The sequence below is a fragment of the Oenanthe melanoleuca genome, chromosome 2, assembly GCF_029582105.1.
Source record: "Oenanthe melanoleuca isolate GR-GAL-2019-014 chromosome 2, OMel1.0, whole genome shotgun sequence".
Taxonomy (NCBI): domain Eukaryota; kingdom Metazoa; phylum Chordata; class Aves; order Passeriformes; family Muscicapidae; genus Oenanthe; species Oenanthe melanoleuca.
The window spans coordinates 48,564,530-48,579,377 of record NC_079335.1 but is presented as its reverse complement, the minus strand read 5'-3'; the positions used below and the strand labels follow the sequence as shown (position 1 = coordinate 48,579,377).

Sequence of the window (14,848 nt, the reverse complement as noted above, 5' to 3'; positions counted from 1 at the left end):
CTCACTGCCCTCCATGACTGGACTGGGGAGAGAAAAACTCTCATGAGTTGAGACAAGGACAGGGAGAGATCACAAACCAATTACCATCATGGGTAACAGTCAAAACAGATTCAACTCGGGGAAACTAATTTAATTTATTAGCAGTCAGAATCAGAACAGAATAATGAGAAGTAAAACACCATCCTCCCACCCCTCCCTCCTGCCTGAGCTCTGCCTCTTCCCCCCAAGTGGCACAGGGAGACAGGGAGTGCTGCTGCTCAAGAAGAGGAGCCCTTCCTCTGCTCCAGCATATTCTGCATTCTGCAGTCTTGTTGGAGGGGCTCTGGGGCATGTCAGTAAATTTTTTATAAGACAGAAGGTTGAACTTATATCTAAGGGAAAGAATATGTTTCTCAAAAATGTGTTTTATGAGTAAATTTGGAACACATTAATAGACATTATAGTTAAATGCAATTAGTAAAAAATGAAGTGATTTCTGCATTAGGTTTTGTTATTTTGTATTTATTTTCAATTTAATCACATAGGATTTAAATAGGCATTTTTCTAGCCACTAGGTTATTCCAGGAAATTGTTATGCATTAGGGACACCACATTAGGGACAAGGATGAATATATTTGTATCCTTCTTACCCAAGGCATCCTCAAGAAAGCAAAAGCAAATGTAACATGAATGTTGAAAGTAGTAAGCATTCTTCAACCTTACAATGCTGTATCTCTTTAACATCTCCTTTATTCCTATGCCATCAAGTAATTTTGGTCTGCTGTCTATATAATTGCTATTTGCACTGCTTATTAATGTGTTCATTAATAGTCTTGCCCTATTTTATGAACAATTAAATGTTTGGCCTGTTTTGGCTAAAAAACACCAATAAAATAAAAGCCTTAATTTGCTTCCTCTCAGCTACTCATGGCATGATCAGATAGCCCTGTCTCCAGCTGTCAATTGCACTAAACATTGATGTATAGGTTCAGCCAACACAATTATGGAAAATTCTGCATATTCTTTGAAAAATACTGATGAAATCAGAGACTGTAGGAGAGAAATTTTTCTAGACATATATTAATGTATTAAACAGTGATTTAGGTCTTGTGTTAGGAGTGATTTTGTGCAGAACTGTCCAGTAAATATTCAAGAAAAGCAACACTTCTTTCTTCAATGTTGAGCATAGTATACTTAGTCTTTCCTTCCTGAAAGTTTTTCTGTGGTACATGATTGGGTTTTTTCCTAATTCATTGCACTTTCAGTGCTGTGGCAGCAGTAATACAGTTAAGGTAAAATTAAGTTATATTCTAGTAAATGCATTTGTGGGACTTTTTAATCACAATTGTCATGATAAAAGAAATGTTTTCAGTGCTATTGCACCAGAAAAAAAAGAAAACCCTCTCTTAATGCATCCAGTAGTCAGGGAGTTGGGAATAAATTACCACCACTCCTTTTTGTTAGTCAAGTTTGTTTCTCCCTTTTGTTTTTGGCTTGATTTTTCTATCATTTTCTGGGTTTTGCTTCTTTGTTTTTTCTTTTTTCCCTCCTCTTTTAAAACTGATTTTTCATAACCCTCTTTTTGCTTTCACGAGCATTTTCTGTTATTCTCCATATCTGTTCATCTGATTCTTTTTGGGCAGATTATCCTATCTATCTTCTGCTTTTTTCTCCAGTACTTCCCCATAAAAGATCTATTGACTCAAAATACATGCAATTTTTTCTCCTAAGCATTTCCATCCTACTTGCCATCCAAGCTCATATAGCAGTGCTTAGCCAATCTTCCTCCACAATTTTTTTAAAAGCCTGTCGCTTTCTCTCTATACAGACAAATGTCACTTTTCATAAGCTTTTTCACTTTTTACCACTTCTTGCACATCCTCCTTAGCATCCATATTGCCAGTCCATCCAAAACACAGCTGGTAACATGGCTGTTCTCATTGGTCAAACCACAGCTACATCTTTTAAGCTTGTTTTTAGTTTCAAGGTTTTCCACAATATTCTGCCCAGATCAAGTGTTTCCTGACCCCAGCCATTGTGCTTTATCAATATATTAAGGCTGCATTTTCTTAATAATTCCATTACATCCCCTGTGCCTGTCATGACTTCACTATGCTATAAATTATTGGTCCTCTTGGTTCTTTGCCTACAAATACTGTTTCTTCCACAGTCTATGAAAGTTTCATAGCTATTCTGATAGGAAAAAAATGAAAATAAATCACTGGTTTAGGGCATGTCCCAGTTAATTGTACTCTTTCATATCTTTCTCCTATCTTTGAGGCAAGGTTTAAATTTTTTTTATCTTATATAGCACACTAGTCTATTTTTAGCCTTAAGAGAATTTATCAATCATCCTAAGGACTGTTGTATGATTGAAATGGATTTAAGTGAAAAAAAAAACTGACTGAAGTTTTGTTTTCATAAGTCTTGATATGTAAAAGATACACATAAATAGCAAAAACTGTGCTATATTTTATGTCATCCCTATACCCTTTAGAAGTGGCATCCTCTTTAGAGAAGAACTCTGATTGATGGGGTATCTGTGTTCAAGCCTTTTTTTTAATTTTTAATTTTTAATTTTTTTAATTTTCAATTACCTAAGTAATTAATCAACTGCTACATCCCTTTTGATGTTTCTCGATTACACAGATCATATTTTTAAAACTATGGTAGGGATGTAAAATTCTCTTTAGAAGTGCTAAGGATTGTCACTGTAGTATAATTGACAAGTACAGCTCCCTGAATATATTATTTTCCTGCTTTTAAAGGTGCCTTTAGCCATTCTCCTTTTTAGGTAAATCAGTCAGTTTATCCATTTGGAATATTTCAAGAGCCTTTTGTGGTATTTTGAGAACTTTTTCTTTAATTCAAGGTCTCCTGAGAAAGAACATTTCTGCATTGCAGGGATCCAGTGAGAGGGAATAAAAAGCAGGACATTCAGATTAGCTTTGAAGCATATTGAAAAAAAAAAAAAAAAAAAAGCTCCTCTTGGTCTTGTCACAGATTCATAAGAAAATATAGAATAAGTTCTGATTAAGTGCAGAGTATTCTTTTCCAGACTAACATTAACTTAATGCTATTTTAGAAAACTTCATTGTTATCAATTTGCTAGTGAGTGCAACGTCCACAACCTGTTAGAACATGAACTTTAGCTGAGAGAATGCTGGAGGAGCATAGTGGAAACCTGTTTGCTATGCATGTTTATCCTTACTCCAAGAAAGATCTCAAGAGCTACATTTCCAAAAGTATTATGTAATTAGCCCTGCCAGAAAGGAATAACGTAGCTGAGTGACTCCCATTTCAGTACAGTATTAGAAAACATCCTCTAAGGAGTCCTCTGCCCTTCAGCTTTTCAGATGGCGCCATGAGACTGCTTTGCCACACCTGAAACCACATAATTTACATGTTAGTAGCTCATAGGTTGCATCCAGGCTTTTGCTAGAGCTGAGGACTGAAATGAGGGCATCTGGCCTCAAACAGAGTGGTTATTATATCACTTGGGATGGAGATTTCCATCTTCAGCTTGTTGTAATCCATATTCTACAGCATTGTGAGTCACTTCAGGGACAAATAACTGCAATCAAGAATTAAATGCTATTGTTATTAACTGTTATTATTGTGTGCAAGGTTTGGCTATCCCAGTTCTTTTAATGGTAGGAGTATGTAGGGATATTTGAACATTGCTTAGTATAGTGAAAAAATATTGAGAAATAAATCAAGCCACACATTAGCAGAAGAAGATGGAGTTTTTTATTGAGTAGGAGCCAGAAAATAGTAGATACAAACCACAGATATGTATGCTGTTAAATGGTTGGTTTGGCTTCATTTTAACATTTATTGTTATTTTATTCTTAATTTGAAAAGAACTTAAGGAAATGTTTTGCTGCTGTCTTGAGATGCTTACAGTCCAGGCAGATGACATGGAGATTGAGTAAAGATACTCACTGAAGTTAGAGAAAAGTTTCCCATCAATTGCACTATGCTTTGTGTTTGGCCCAAAGAAGCCCAGAAGGTGCTCCATTAAAGAAAAGATCTTTTTTAATGTGTCCATTTGGTCTTGAAAATATGCAGATGAGAAAATATGCCATGAGGCATCCTGAAAGGTCCATGTACATGAATGTTTTCAGGACTGAAGTTTCAGAGTAGTGGTGGCAATACCTTGCTTTCCATATTCGAAAACTTTTCAGGCGTCTGTTTGCAGCAAGTGGAACAAGATCATTTTTCCTGCGTGCTGCTTAGGTATCCTTATCACCATGTTGGACATGGGAAGGATTACAGGATAAGAAGAGTCTGAGAATGTTTATTCCAATTACTTTTACAGTAAGAAACAAAGAATGCTAATCGTGCACGTGCTGTCTGTTCTCTCAGCTTGAATATCTCATGGTTTCTCTTGCATTTCTCCTTTCAGGCCTTTCTCTGAGCTCTGCCTGCCACACAGCCATACGTGTTAGATGACTTTGGGACTCGCTTCTCATCGGCAATGAAGGGATTATCCGGCAGCCGCAGTCACCACCACGGGGTGGCCTGTGACCCTGCCTGTGACAGCCTGCCACACCACCAGGACAGGAAGCCATACTTGTTAAACCCGGTGGACCCGCACCCCGCAGACCACCCTTACTACACTCAAAGGAACTCTTTCCAGGCCGAGTGCATGGTGCCCTACAACGATCAGATTGCCAGCAGCACGTTCCCCCGGAGGCACTACAGCTCCCACCACGAGCTCAAGGACGAGTGCGCTCTGGTTCCCCACGGAACTGCCAACAAGACCAACCGCATTCCTGCCAACCTTTTGGACCAGTTTGAGCGGCAGCTGCCCCTGAACCGGGATGGCTACCACACTCTGCAGTACAAGCGCACTGCCATGGAGCACCGCAGCGACAGCCCGGGCCGGATCCGGCACCTGGTCCATTCCGTCCAAAAGCTCTTCACCAAGTCCCACTCGCTGGAAGGACCGTCCAAGGGCAGCGTCAACGGAGGGAAAGCGAGCCCGGAGGAGTCACAGACGATGAGGTATGGGAAGCGCAGCAAGAGTAAAGAAAGGCGATCAGAAGGTAAGCCCAGGTCCAATGCATCAGGATGGTGGAGTTCAGATGACAACTTGGACAATGATGTTTGCATTTATCATGGTCCCAGTGGGGTCATGACCATGGGAAGATGCCCTGACCGCTCTTCTTCCCAATACTTTATGGAAGCCTATAACACTATTAGTGAACATACTGTGAAGTCCTCCAGAAGCAATAATGATGTCAAATGCTCTACCTGTGCAAACCTTCCTGTGAATTTGGACTCCCAGTTAATGAAGAAAAGCTCTTGGTCCTCTACATTAACCGTGAGCAGAGCCCGTGAAGTTTACCAGAAAGCGTCAGTTAACATGGACCAGACAGTGGTGAAGGCAGAGACGTGTCAGCAGGAACGGTCATGTCAGTACCTCCAGGTACAGTGTGGAGAGCTGGTTGCTGTTAACTGTGCCCTGCCTTGTCTCAAGTGTTTGTGGGGGATGGAAGTTTGCTCTGTCTCAACTTTCTCCAGAGGTCACTGATCACCAAACAAGGGGTGCTGCTTCTAAAATTAAAAATATATCAGCTCTTTTTTTTTTTTTTTTTGTACAGAATTAAGTGTTTCAAAGCAACAGTTAATGTTAGAACAGGATTATTTATTTTTTTCATGTAGGAAAAAAAGACCTTTCTGTGTACCTTTTGAATTTATAAGGCTGTCACAGTAGGGGTATGGGGAATTTGATGTTTTAGTGCTTTCATTTAGCATTTCAATGTCAATTAACTGAATGTTACCAGGATACAAATTCTTTGATTTCTGTAATTTCAATTTCGCTTTCATTTAGTGCTCATTTTTTATGAAAGCTTTTAAGACCCTTTTGAGAAACTATGGGGTACTTTAATACTTGCTCCAGCAGGAAAACAACCTACTTTTCTTTTTGCCATAGAATATAAATTCTCTTAAAACAGTTATTGTAACGTGTCCAGATTTGTTTATCAGGCTATTCCTCTTTTTTATGGCTCTGAGTCAAAAATAAAAAATCAAAAGGGTGAAATTATTGCTTGTTCTGATTATACATTTTAGGAGTACATCACCTACTCCCTCACAAGCTGTTTGCAGTTAATACAGCGTCACTATTTTTCACCAGTATTGTATCTTTAAATGTCAAGAATCAGATGTCTCCTCTTGGAGCTATCATACTGCCGGTGAATGTTTGTGGCAGGAACATGGATCAGAAAATATGAAAACTGTTTCATCCTTAGGAGAGCTTTGGATAGCTTTTATGCACTTTAAAAGAAGCACTTATGGCACATCTAAGTGTGTGTGTAAGATGGAACAACGTTGCACAGAGAAGAGAGAAGACCATGAGGAAAAAAGAGGTTTGCTAAGATGATTCCATTTCATTTTAATGTAGTGGGACTCTTTTCTATTTGTATAGAACTGTAGCAAGTTGTCTCATATGGGTGCTTTAATGAGACAGCTTCCACATTCTGTTGTTTAAGTCAGTATGCAGAGAAAGCGTAGGACTGAGGCATCAGCATTTAAAAATTGATCTTAAAAGGTTTTATGGAGTGTCATGCAAAATAATTTTGAATGCCAGCCTCTGGGATTCTAAGTCTTAAATGTAAAGGAATGGATATGTATATTTTCTATCAATTCTTTAGGAGAGTGGGGTGGGGGAAGAAGGGGCAATACAAATGCTGAGTGTGTTTACAGCTCTGTGTATGGGCTGGGGAGGGAGAGGGGTTTCAAAATAGCCTCAGGTTGCAACCTTTTGAGATTTTGTGGGTTTTTTATTAAGTATCTTCTGTGTGAATTTTGTGAGTAAGAAGAAATCATAACTTTAGTCTTGATTGTTGTGGGTACTTTGAACCCCGAGATCTCTTTTGTTGGTATTTTTGTTTACTCCTTCAGCCTTCTCTTGGGTTTAGATAAAATAGCTGACAATTCAGTATGTGACCAGATGGCTAGAAAAGAGTGAAAAACTGTGCCAGCATCAGCTTTAAACGAACACCTCCGTAGGGACCTTTAGATAATGTTTAACTGACAGGAATAGACTCCTCAAGTGGAATTAGAGGACATTATCTGTGTCTCTATGAAAATATGTCCAACAATTGTCAAGGGCAAGAATTAATAACTAAATTCTCAGTGTAGAATAACTACATTCTCACTGTGTTTTCCATTCTGACTGTTCGTTCTATTTCAGTTTTCACATAATTTTGTTTCATTCTTTCTAATTGCATGCCACTGTAAAATCAAAGGAAATATAATTGGTTTGTAACTGGTTGTTTTCCTTTTAAAAGGAGAATCTTAACCAGGCATCAGTTAACACTGGAAGTAATATTCAAACAGAGTACAGTAGATTTGAAGAAGCAGGTCAGGATTATTCTTCTCTCTTGGCAGCTTGAAGGGATGACAAATGCATATAGATATTTAAAAAGTCAGTCTATTTTGAATGCATCCCATTGCTTTTCTCTTCACTATATCACTTATCTTTTTACACTGCAAGCCCTTTGGGGCTTGGACTTTTTTCCTTTTTGTGTTTCCACAATGACCAGCACAATGGGGCACAGAACCTAAATGAGGCCTTTTGTCTGTCCTGCAATATAAATACATGTCAGCAGCAGCAGAGTTCTACTCTGTTTGTGAGTTGTAGAGTTACTCTGTGCATCTGTTATTTCCCAGGTGCCCTTCTCATTATCGTACCAAAAGGCTGGTGTCCTGTGTTAAAACAATAGAAAATTTAAAAAATTTTTAAAAATTTTAAAAAGCTGCAAATTCACAACAACACTGGACAACCCTGATAATTTAATTTCATTGTTATGATGCTTCTTTGTTGCTTTCTTTAACTCACTAAATGTTAAATAGATGCTTTTATCAATTTACTTGTTATTTAAGTTTTCTATGGTCCAGGACATAAACTCTCAGGACATAAACTCTGATCTTGTCAAGAACAGCTACTCATTCATTAAATCTCTTCTTGTCACAGTATCTGAATTCAATGAAGGAGTGATTTTTTTTCAACTCGGGGTGCTCAGATCTGTCAGGATAAAAAAAATTATCCTAGATCTAAGTATATTAGAGATCACAGGTGACATTGACTTCAGATTTGTTTGTAAGGGCTTTTATCACAAAAGTATCTGCATGAATTCTCAGTGTAAAGGCATGGAAATAGCAAACAATTATTTCACTTGCTGTGATATTTTCCACTTAACTGTTCTGTAGAAGCAGTTGGCAATAGTTTGTATTACAGATGGGCTTATTTCTCATGATTTGGAATTTGAATCAACTGCAGAGTCCTCCTGCAATGCACTGTCTTTCTTTTCCCCACCAAGCTCTACTTCCAGCCCTGGTGCTGAGGCACTGTTCCATCCTTGAGGTTCTAGGGGAGGCTTGGCTCTGTGCATCCTCAGAAACAGATATTTTCCTAGAATAGTCTAAAGACTGTCAAGAAAATCTTTTCCTCTTACCTGCATTTTGGGAATGGGATTGCATTTTTATCTTCTATTTCTCCTTTCAAGAGTGAGCAGCTGGATAGTAGAAAGATAAGGTTCTTTTTTTGAGCTCATTTTTATTTCAGAGAAGTGCTACTATTTGATCCAGCTTTACAGTTGGACTACAGTGGAGAAAGGTGAGAAGGAATTGTTCATGTTTTATCAAAATGTTTCTTCAAAATGGTTTTCCACCCTTGCAAGAAAACAATTTAAAGCAGTGGACAGCCTCTACTTCTCTGCTAGCATCTTCTCTGGAAAAAAAAAATGAAATTAAGCAAAACTATCAAAGACAAAATGTAAGCAGCAGTCCTTTGCTGCTAACAATAGGGTCTAAATACACAGGGAGATATTTTTGACAGTCTTGTTACCTATGAATTCATGTTTTTTTGGAGCTAATAGTGTATCAAATACACTGCAGAGTTAGTCTCTGGTTATAGTTTTGCCGTTTAATGTTCCCTGTAGATACCATTCCTGTTGTCCTGGGTCCATTTGTTAAGAGACTGAGAAAAATACAAATGTTTTTCAAATTAATTCTCTTTTCATATGTGGGTCAGTCATAAGTTTTCATTGCAATTGATGAGACTCATATCAGTTGTGTCAGACACTTGAGGCTAAGGATGGAAATTTTACTTCTGAAAACTGAAGTGCAGAAGGTGGGGCAACAGTGCAGTCACTCAAGCAGCATTCAGTGCAGTCATCACTTTGCTTGTCCTTTGGTGGGATACCGTGAGAAATGCTATTAAAAAATATAAATCAAGTTTCTGGGTGTAATAACAATTTTCCAGTGACAAAGGGCTCTGATTAGTAGTGCACTCAGTTTCCTGGGTGAAGCCTGCCTAATGTGCCTTGATATGAAATGCGTAGTGCTAAGAAACTCATTATCCAAATTATTTGTTTTCCAGTCTCAGGACAACAAGATATAGTTTCTTAGGAAAGACAGCTCAATTCCAGTCCCAGCCACCCTCTTTTTGTTGCCTATGCCCATGGATGACCAAATAGACCAAAGGGTCAGGGTGCTAATAAGGACCAGTAAGTGTAATGTGATTTGTTAACATGGTACCTTACATTAAAAACTGTTTTCCTTATGAAAAGGCAATTTATGTTAGATCTGTTGTACTAAGTTTATCTATGCAAGTTCTTTCTGCATTTTCAGTTTGAGTTTTCCTTATTTATGATATTTGCATTTCAGATGCAACTACCATATTGAAATTAATCTTCCAGGATATCCTTATATACATATATATATATATATATATATATATAAAATGAAAGTTGTATTAACATCTTAATGTAGATCTTCCATTTTTCATGTATCTGATGACTTGCCCTTTTTTAGCTCATATTCCATTATAAATTGAAAACTAGTGAAGCACATGTTATTTCTCTTCCAATTTTCCAGTCAGAGCTGCAAGTATATGAGGTATAAGTTTCAAGGGGTTTTTTTATGAGCTCATGTGAAAGATAATTCTTAGTAAAGCTAGTAAAACAATTTGGACAACTGTGAAATCAAGTGTCAAATGTTTTAATGTATTCTAGGTCAATTTCCAGGTAATTCAATATTCATTAAAACATTTGGAAATTCTTAAATACTCTTGAATTTTAAAATAAACTAGTATCTAAGCATATTAATACTGAAAAGAATATTCTCAGAAAGCTGATTTATTTTGGTTTTAAAATTGTGAGATGGGTAATGTGAATAATGGCTATAGCTAGGGAATTTGTGGAAAATATAGGTTAGGCATTAAAAGAGCTTATTTACAAAATGTATATAAACTGGCATCTTGGTTATTTAACCTGCCTTCAAACCCACCCAAGATGTGATTGCTATAATGAGAGAAGTATGTAGGAGAGTACTTCAATTTACTCATCTTCCTCATCTTTGCAGTCCTCTAATTTAAATTAAAAAAAAAAAAAAAGAAATCACCCAAAATTGGCAGCTGTGTTGGTGATAATGATCTTGCCACTCATTTCACCTTAACAACTGGTGCATTCTTATTTGCTTAGTTGAGAGCTGTGCTGACCTTTGGTGTTTTGAGTAATGGGGGACCTCCTAAGTATGAAGAGGGCTCTTCAACAGCAATTTCACCTGCAATTTTATCTGCCAATGTTCCATATTTTTCTGTCCTTTAGTTTTATTGCTATCCTCTACAGCTAGAACCTGTTAATGGCATACTATTTATAGGATTTAGCAACCTGCTTGGGTGACACTACTTTACTTCTACTGTTAGGTCTGAAATGTTTGCCAAAATGATCGCTGCACCTGACAGCCAGTATTTGGTATCTGTTTCAGTTCCTTTATGGATGAGATTTGTTTCAGTCACGGATCTGATTCCTTTCTGCAGCCTTAAATATTTGGAGTATTCTATTCTTGTTCTTTTCAGTAATTTCACTGTAAAAAAAAAATTATAAAACAAAAAATCTTCAATACAAGTCAAGTCCAGCAAAGAGGATTATCTCAATCTGCCTCTGAGTTTGAAACCTTAGATTTTATTGTGGAAACACGTGAAGAAGTTGGGGAAGAAAACACTGGGCAATGATATATTTTCCTCAGTTCCAATTTTTGTTCCACTTCACAAATGCTCTTGTGCTGTTGCTCTTGCACAGGTGAGGTTCTGTCACTAGTAGATTAAACAACAGGAACATCAATCTGTTGTATATTGTTTGTCCTTTCATCCTCTTACCCTGAAACTGTGCAATGGATTGTCTTTGGGCTTTTGATAGATATGATTCTCTCACCAAGGACTTCACAATGTGTCATGCAGTTGGATAAGGCAGTGTGACAGTTCTGAAGGGCCAGGGCTTCCAAGTACAGTCTCTGAACTGTGTCCAGGAGTCTTTCATGCAAATAAGTTTGTGTCTAATTTTGCTTTGCTGACATAACCCCAGCCTGCTAACCAGTTTGTTAGGAAATCTTTGAGGTTTCCTGGTCAGTAGCAATTCATTTCCAGTAGATGAGAGTCAAGACTATGACCTTGATTTCATATCCTATGGGACACTCCCATAGAACACAGGTGACCCTGTGGAGTTGCTGAGAAGACATACTGTGATGTTCTGAAACCAGCACAGTTTCCTTATAGCCAAATGAAAGCTTATTTCACAGGTGTATAGCATTGCTGTAATCTAACAGAAATAATTGTAGAAGTGTCAGTGAAGTCTGTCCACTGGCCACTAAACCATGGCAGAAGCCAACAGCCAGCAGGAGATGGCAGTTTAAGGGCATCACTTAGAGCTGCTCTCACAAAACTGTGCCCTCACATTAGCAAAGCACCAGATTACTGAGTTACAGCCAGCCAAAAGAAACAGCATAAGGGCTGCTTCTCAAAACGCTCTCCCCACCACATCTGTTTTCTTCCAAGGATACAGATTCAGCTACATGTTCTCCACCCACTAGCCAGTTTCCTGCTGTCTGCTTGGTAGCGAGCTTGTGCCTGTGTGCAGTGACAGAAAGGTAAAATGGCATCTCATCTAACAATATTGCTTTGGATGCCAAGCAGTCACTGCATGCAGGTGTTGAAGTGACTCACCACAAAAAAAGATATAAAGAAGAAATGGGAGAACATTTCTCTATTGCTAGTCATTGAAAGTGTCCTTTTAGGGATTTGTATTTGTGTTAGCAGTCATCCTGTCATCCTTAATTGGGCAAGAAACCATATGTCATTATAACCAATGCCACTGAGTGCTTCAAGGGTACTGAGAAAGATGAGAGCAAATGTCTGCCCTCTGCCACTGGAGAATATCATCCATGAGTGTCACTGGAGCAGTTCTAGCTTGAGGACCTGGCCAAGAGCCCTGCTCTGTGACCTTCAGTCATGCTCACCTCAGCTAATGGATCTGGTAGCTGCTGTTTGGCTTCCTTTCTGCAGGTGTTTATGGGTGCCAAGCTTGCAAAGCAGTGGATGGACTCGTGTCTGTGTGCCCCTCCTCATGGCTGGTTGGATTTTTACACATAAAGAAGGAGAGAAATTTATCAGGAATAAGACACTGTAATTTCATTTAGAAGATGCACCTTCCTCTTCATAAAATGGAATGTGAATCAGATTGATGAGCCAGCGGTCAAGACATTTTGGTGAATTAACATCTAAACTGGAGTGGTGCTTGAAGAATTTTGTCTGTTGGCTGACTCAGGATTCATACTGGTCTAAAAGACTTTCCAAACTACTGTTATATGAAGGAAGATTTTGGTTCTTCACCCTGTCTGTTCAGGTTTGATGCAAGGGGTGGGCACAGGATTCAGGAAGTAATGCTCCATCTTGGACAGGTGTTTGTTTTGGTGTTAATTTCCCTCTTGTAAAAAAATATGGAGATAAGTCAGCTAAATTATATTTATTAAATTTATAGTAGAACATGGTTGCTCAAATAGTACATGCTAAAGCAAATATTGCTGCAGATACTGAGCATATTAAATTTATCCTAAATAAAGGCAACCCTCCTAACTGCCTTTTTGAAAACACTTGAGCCTTATTAAACATGTATTTTTCTTTCTGTTTTCTAAGGCTTCCTTTTTTTTGCATACTTCAATGATTCTTAACATATACACACTGATAGAAAGAAATGCTACTCATCCTTCCTTATTGGTGTGATTAATTCAGTATTCATAGCCTAGGAATAGGCTCAGTAAGTGGAAGATGGCAATTGAAACTTCCTTTACAGCACGCAGAAGAGGCATAATAATGGCTAAGAAGACCAAATTGCATGGGTTTGAAAAATCTGCACTGAGCAGTCATTAGGCATTGTTCTTCAGTTGTGTGATTTCATTTCATTAAGAATTTGCATACTAATAGGAAGCTAAAGTTACAAGTCTACTGCTGTGTGTGATAGTTAGCCACTCCTTCCAGTCCTTTTGTTTACTTCTATAGTCATCCACATTGCTTTGGCAAAGCACAGGCAGAAGCTTTAATGATTTCATCTGCAATAAACCAAAGCAAACTAGAGATCAATAATGAATTTAGTTTGCTATAGACACAGTCTGTTTGCTGTTTCATCCAGCAAGGTAAGTTAATAACTATTTGAGGGGGAAAAATATATTAAAAAAAGGAAGTTAGATATTCTAATTTAATTGCTCAGACATTGAATTTAAAAAATGTTTTATTTGCCTTTATCATTACAATCTGGGTTTATTTCACATAGTACTACATGTGATCTTATAAAGTGAATGCTTTAAAACTGTGGGGCTAGTATACCTGTTTGTTTTGTTTCTTTATTAGGGGTCCTAGATTATTTATTAAAAAATCCAGTTCCCTTATACTACAAAATTTATTAAAGGAAATGACAAGTCAGTACAACCTGGCTAATGACAAAGTGTGAACACTTGCAGAGCAACATAAATTTAGTTAAAGATTAGGACAGGTAATCTATACACTAAATGATGCTAAATCCAGCTAAGATTCTGGCTAGTAGCAGTATTTCATCTTTATAGTCTGCTCTGTTTACAAAAGAATGTTGTATCAGCCATTTAATCAAAAGAAAGAAACTGTTGTCAGGCTTAGTGTTCATGCATGTAGCAATTTATTGCCAGGGGTTTGCTGAAGTTTTAAATTTCAGTAAGCTGCATGGCTCAGAGGCCTTTGCTGAATATTTTCTGTCTCTATTCAAGCAATAATGGTGTTCTGTTTCACTATGCTTTTTGTATAAGTGAAGCACACTCTTGATTTCTAGGCTTGTAAAGATTTGTACACGAGATTGAAGGTAATTTAGAGAATGAAGTGTTTCCAGGATCATTATTACTTTGATAGTGTGAATAATAATTGTTCTATTAAAATAAAACCAATGTTCATTGTTAGATCTGAGTATAGCTCTTCCCCCTTTTTCATGAGAGTTAAAACAATCATGCAAGTGATGTTCCCTCTTGTTATTCTTGTACTGGAAAAATGGTATTGCCAAGGTAATTGGATAATATGATTTTCTTAAAAGCATGAAACAGCTCTATCTCAAGTATGTCAATCTTAATCTCATTAATCCTCTAAGGCAGAAGATACTGTGCATTTGCACTTGTGTGCAGTGTAGTATGTGACCTTGCAAGGCATAATATTGGCCATTCAAATAAAGTAGGAGCCTGTGGAAACATTTGTGCAGACCCCCTGACTGAAAAAAATAAGAGAGCTGGGAGTTCACACAGACATTTCTCCCAGACCAACAGAAGAAAACACACTACAGGATGTGTAATACCATAGATATAGAAACAGAATACATGAAATAATCTGATTGAATTTATTTTTGAAGTTTGAATTTTGGAGAGGGCTTTATGTTTTACTTTTTTCTCATCATTTACAAGACTTTGTTGCTGTTACAGCCAATATGTTTTAGGCACCAAAAAAGCACTCTGAAATTCAGGTCACTTCTTTTAGTAGGTATTGCTTGAGGTATTTGACTGTGGGCGCAGC

At 37.6% G+C, this 14,848-nt stretch overlaps 1 protein-coding gene across 5 annotated transcripts in view; it reads left to right on the top strand.

Moving 5' to 3' along the window:
* The window catches only part of DLGAP1 (DLG associated protein 1), a 390,022-nt gene that overhangs the window by 250,334 nt on the left and 124,840 nt on the right, over positions 1-14,848 (top strand). For 4 of the 5 annotated variants that reach the window (XM_056485289.1, XM_056485287.1, XM_056485286.1 and 1 more), the window contains one exon: positions 4,388-5,413. In XM_056485289.1, the coding sequence (XP_056341264.1) occupies positions 4,460-5,413 (954 nt within the window). In that variant the 5' untranslated portion in view covers positions 4,388-4,459. Of the gene's footprint in view, positions 1-4,387; positions 5,414-6,055; positions 6,354-14,848 lie in introns of those variants that run through there. The other variant, XM_056485290.1, reaches the window with a different exon arrangement.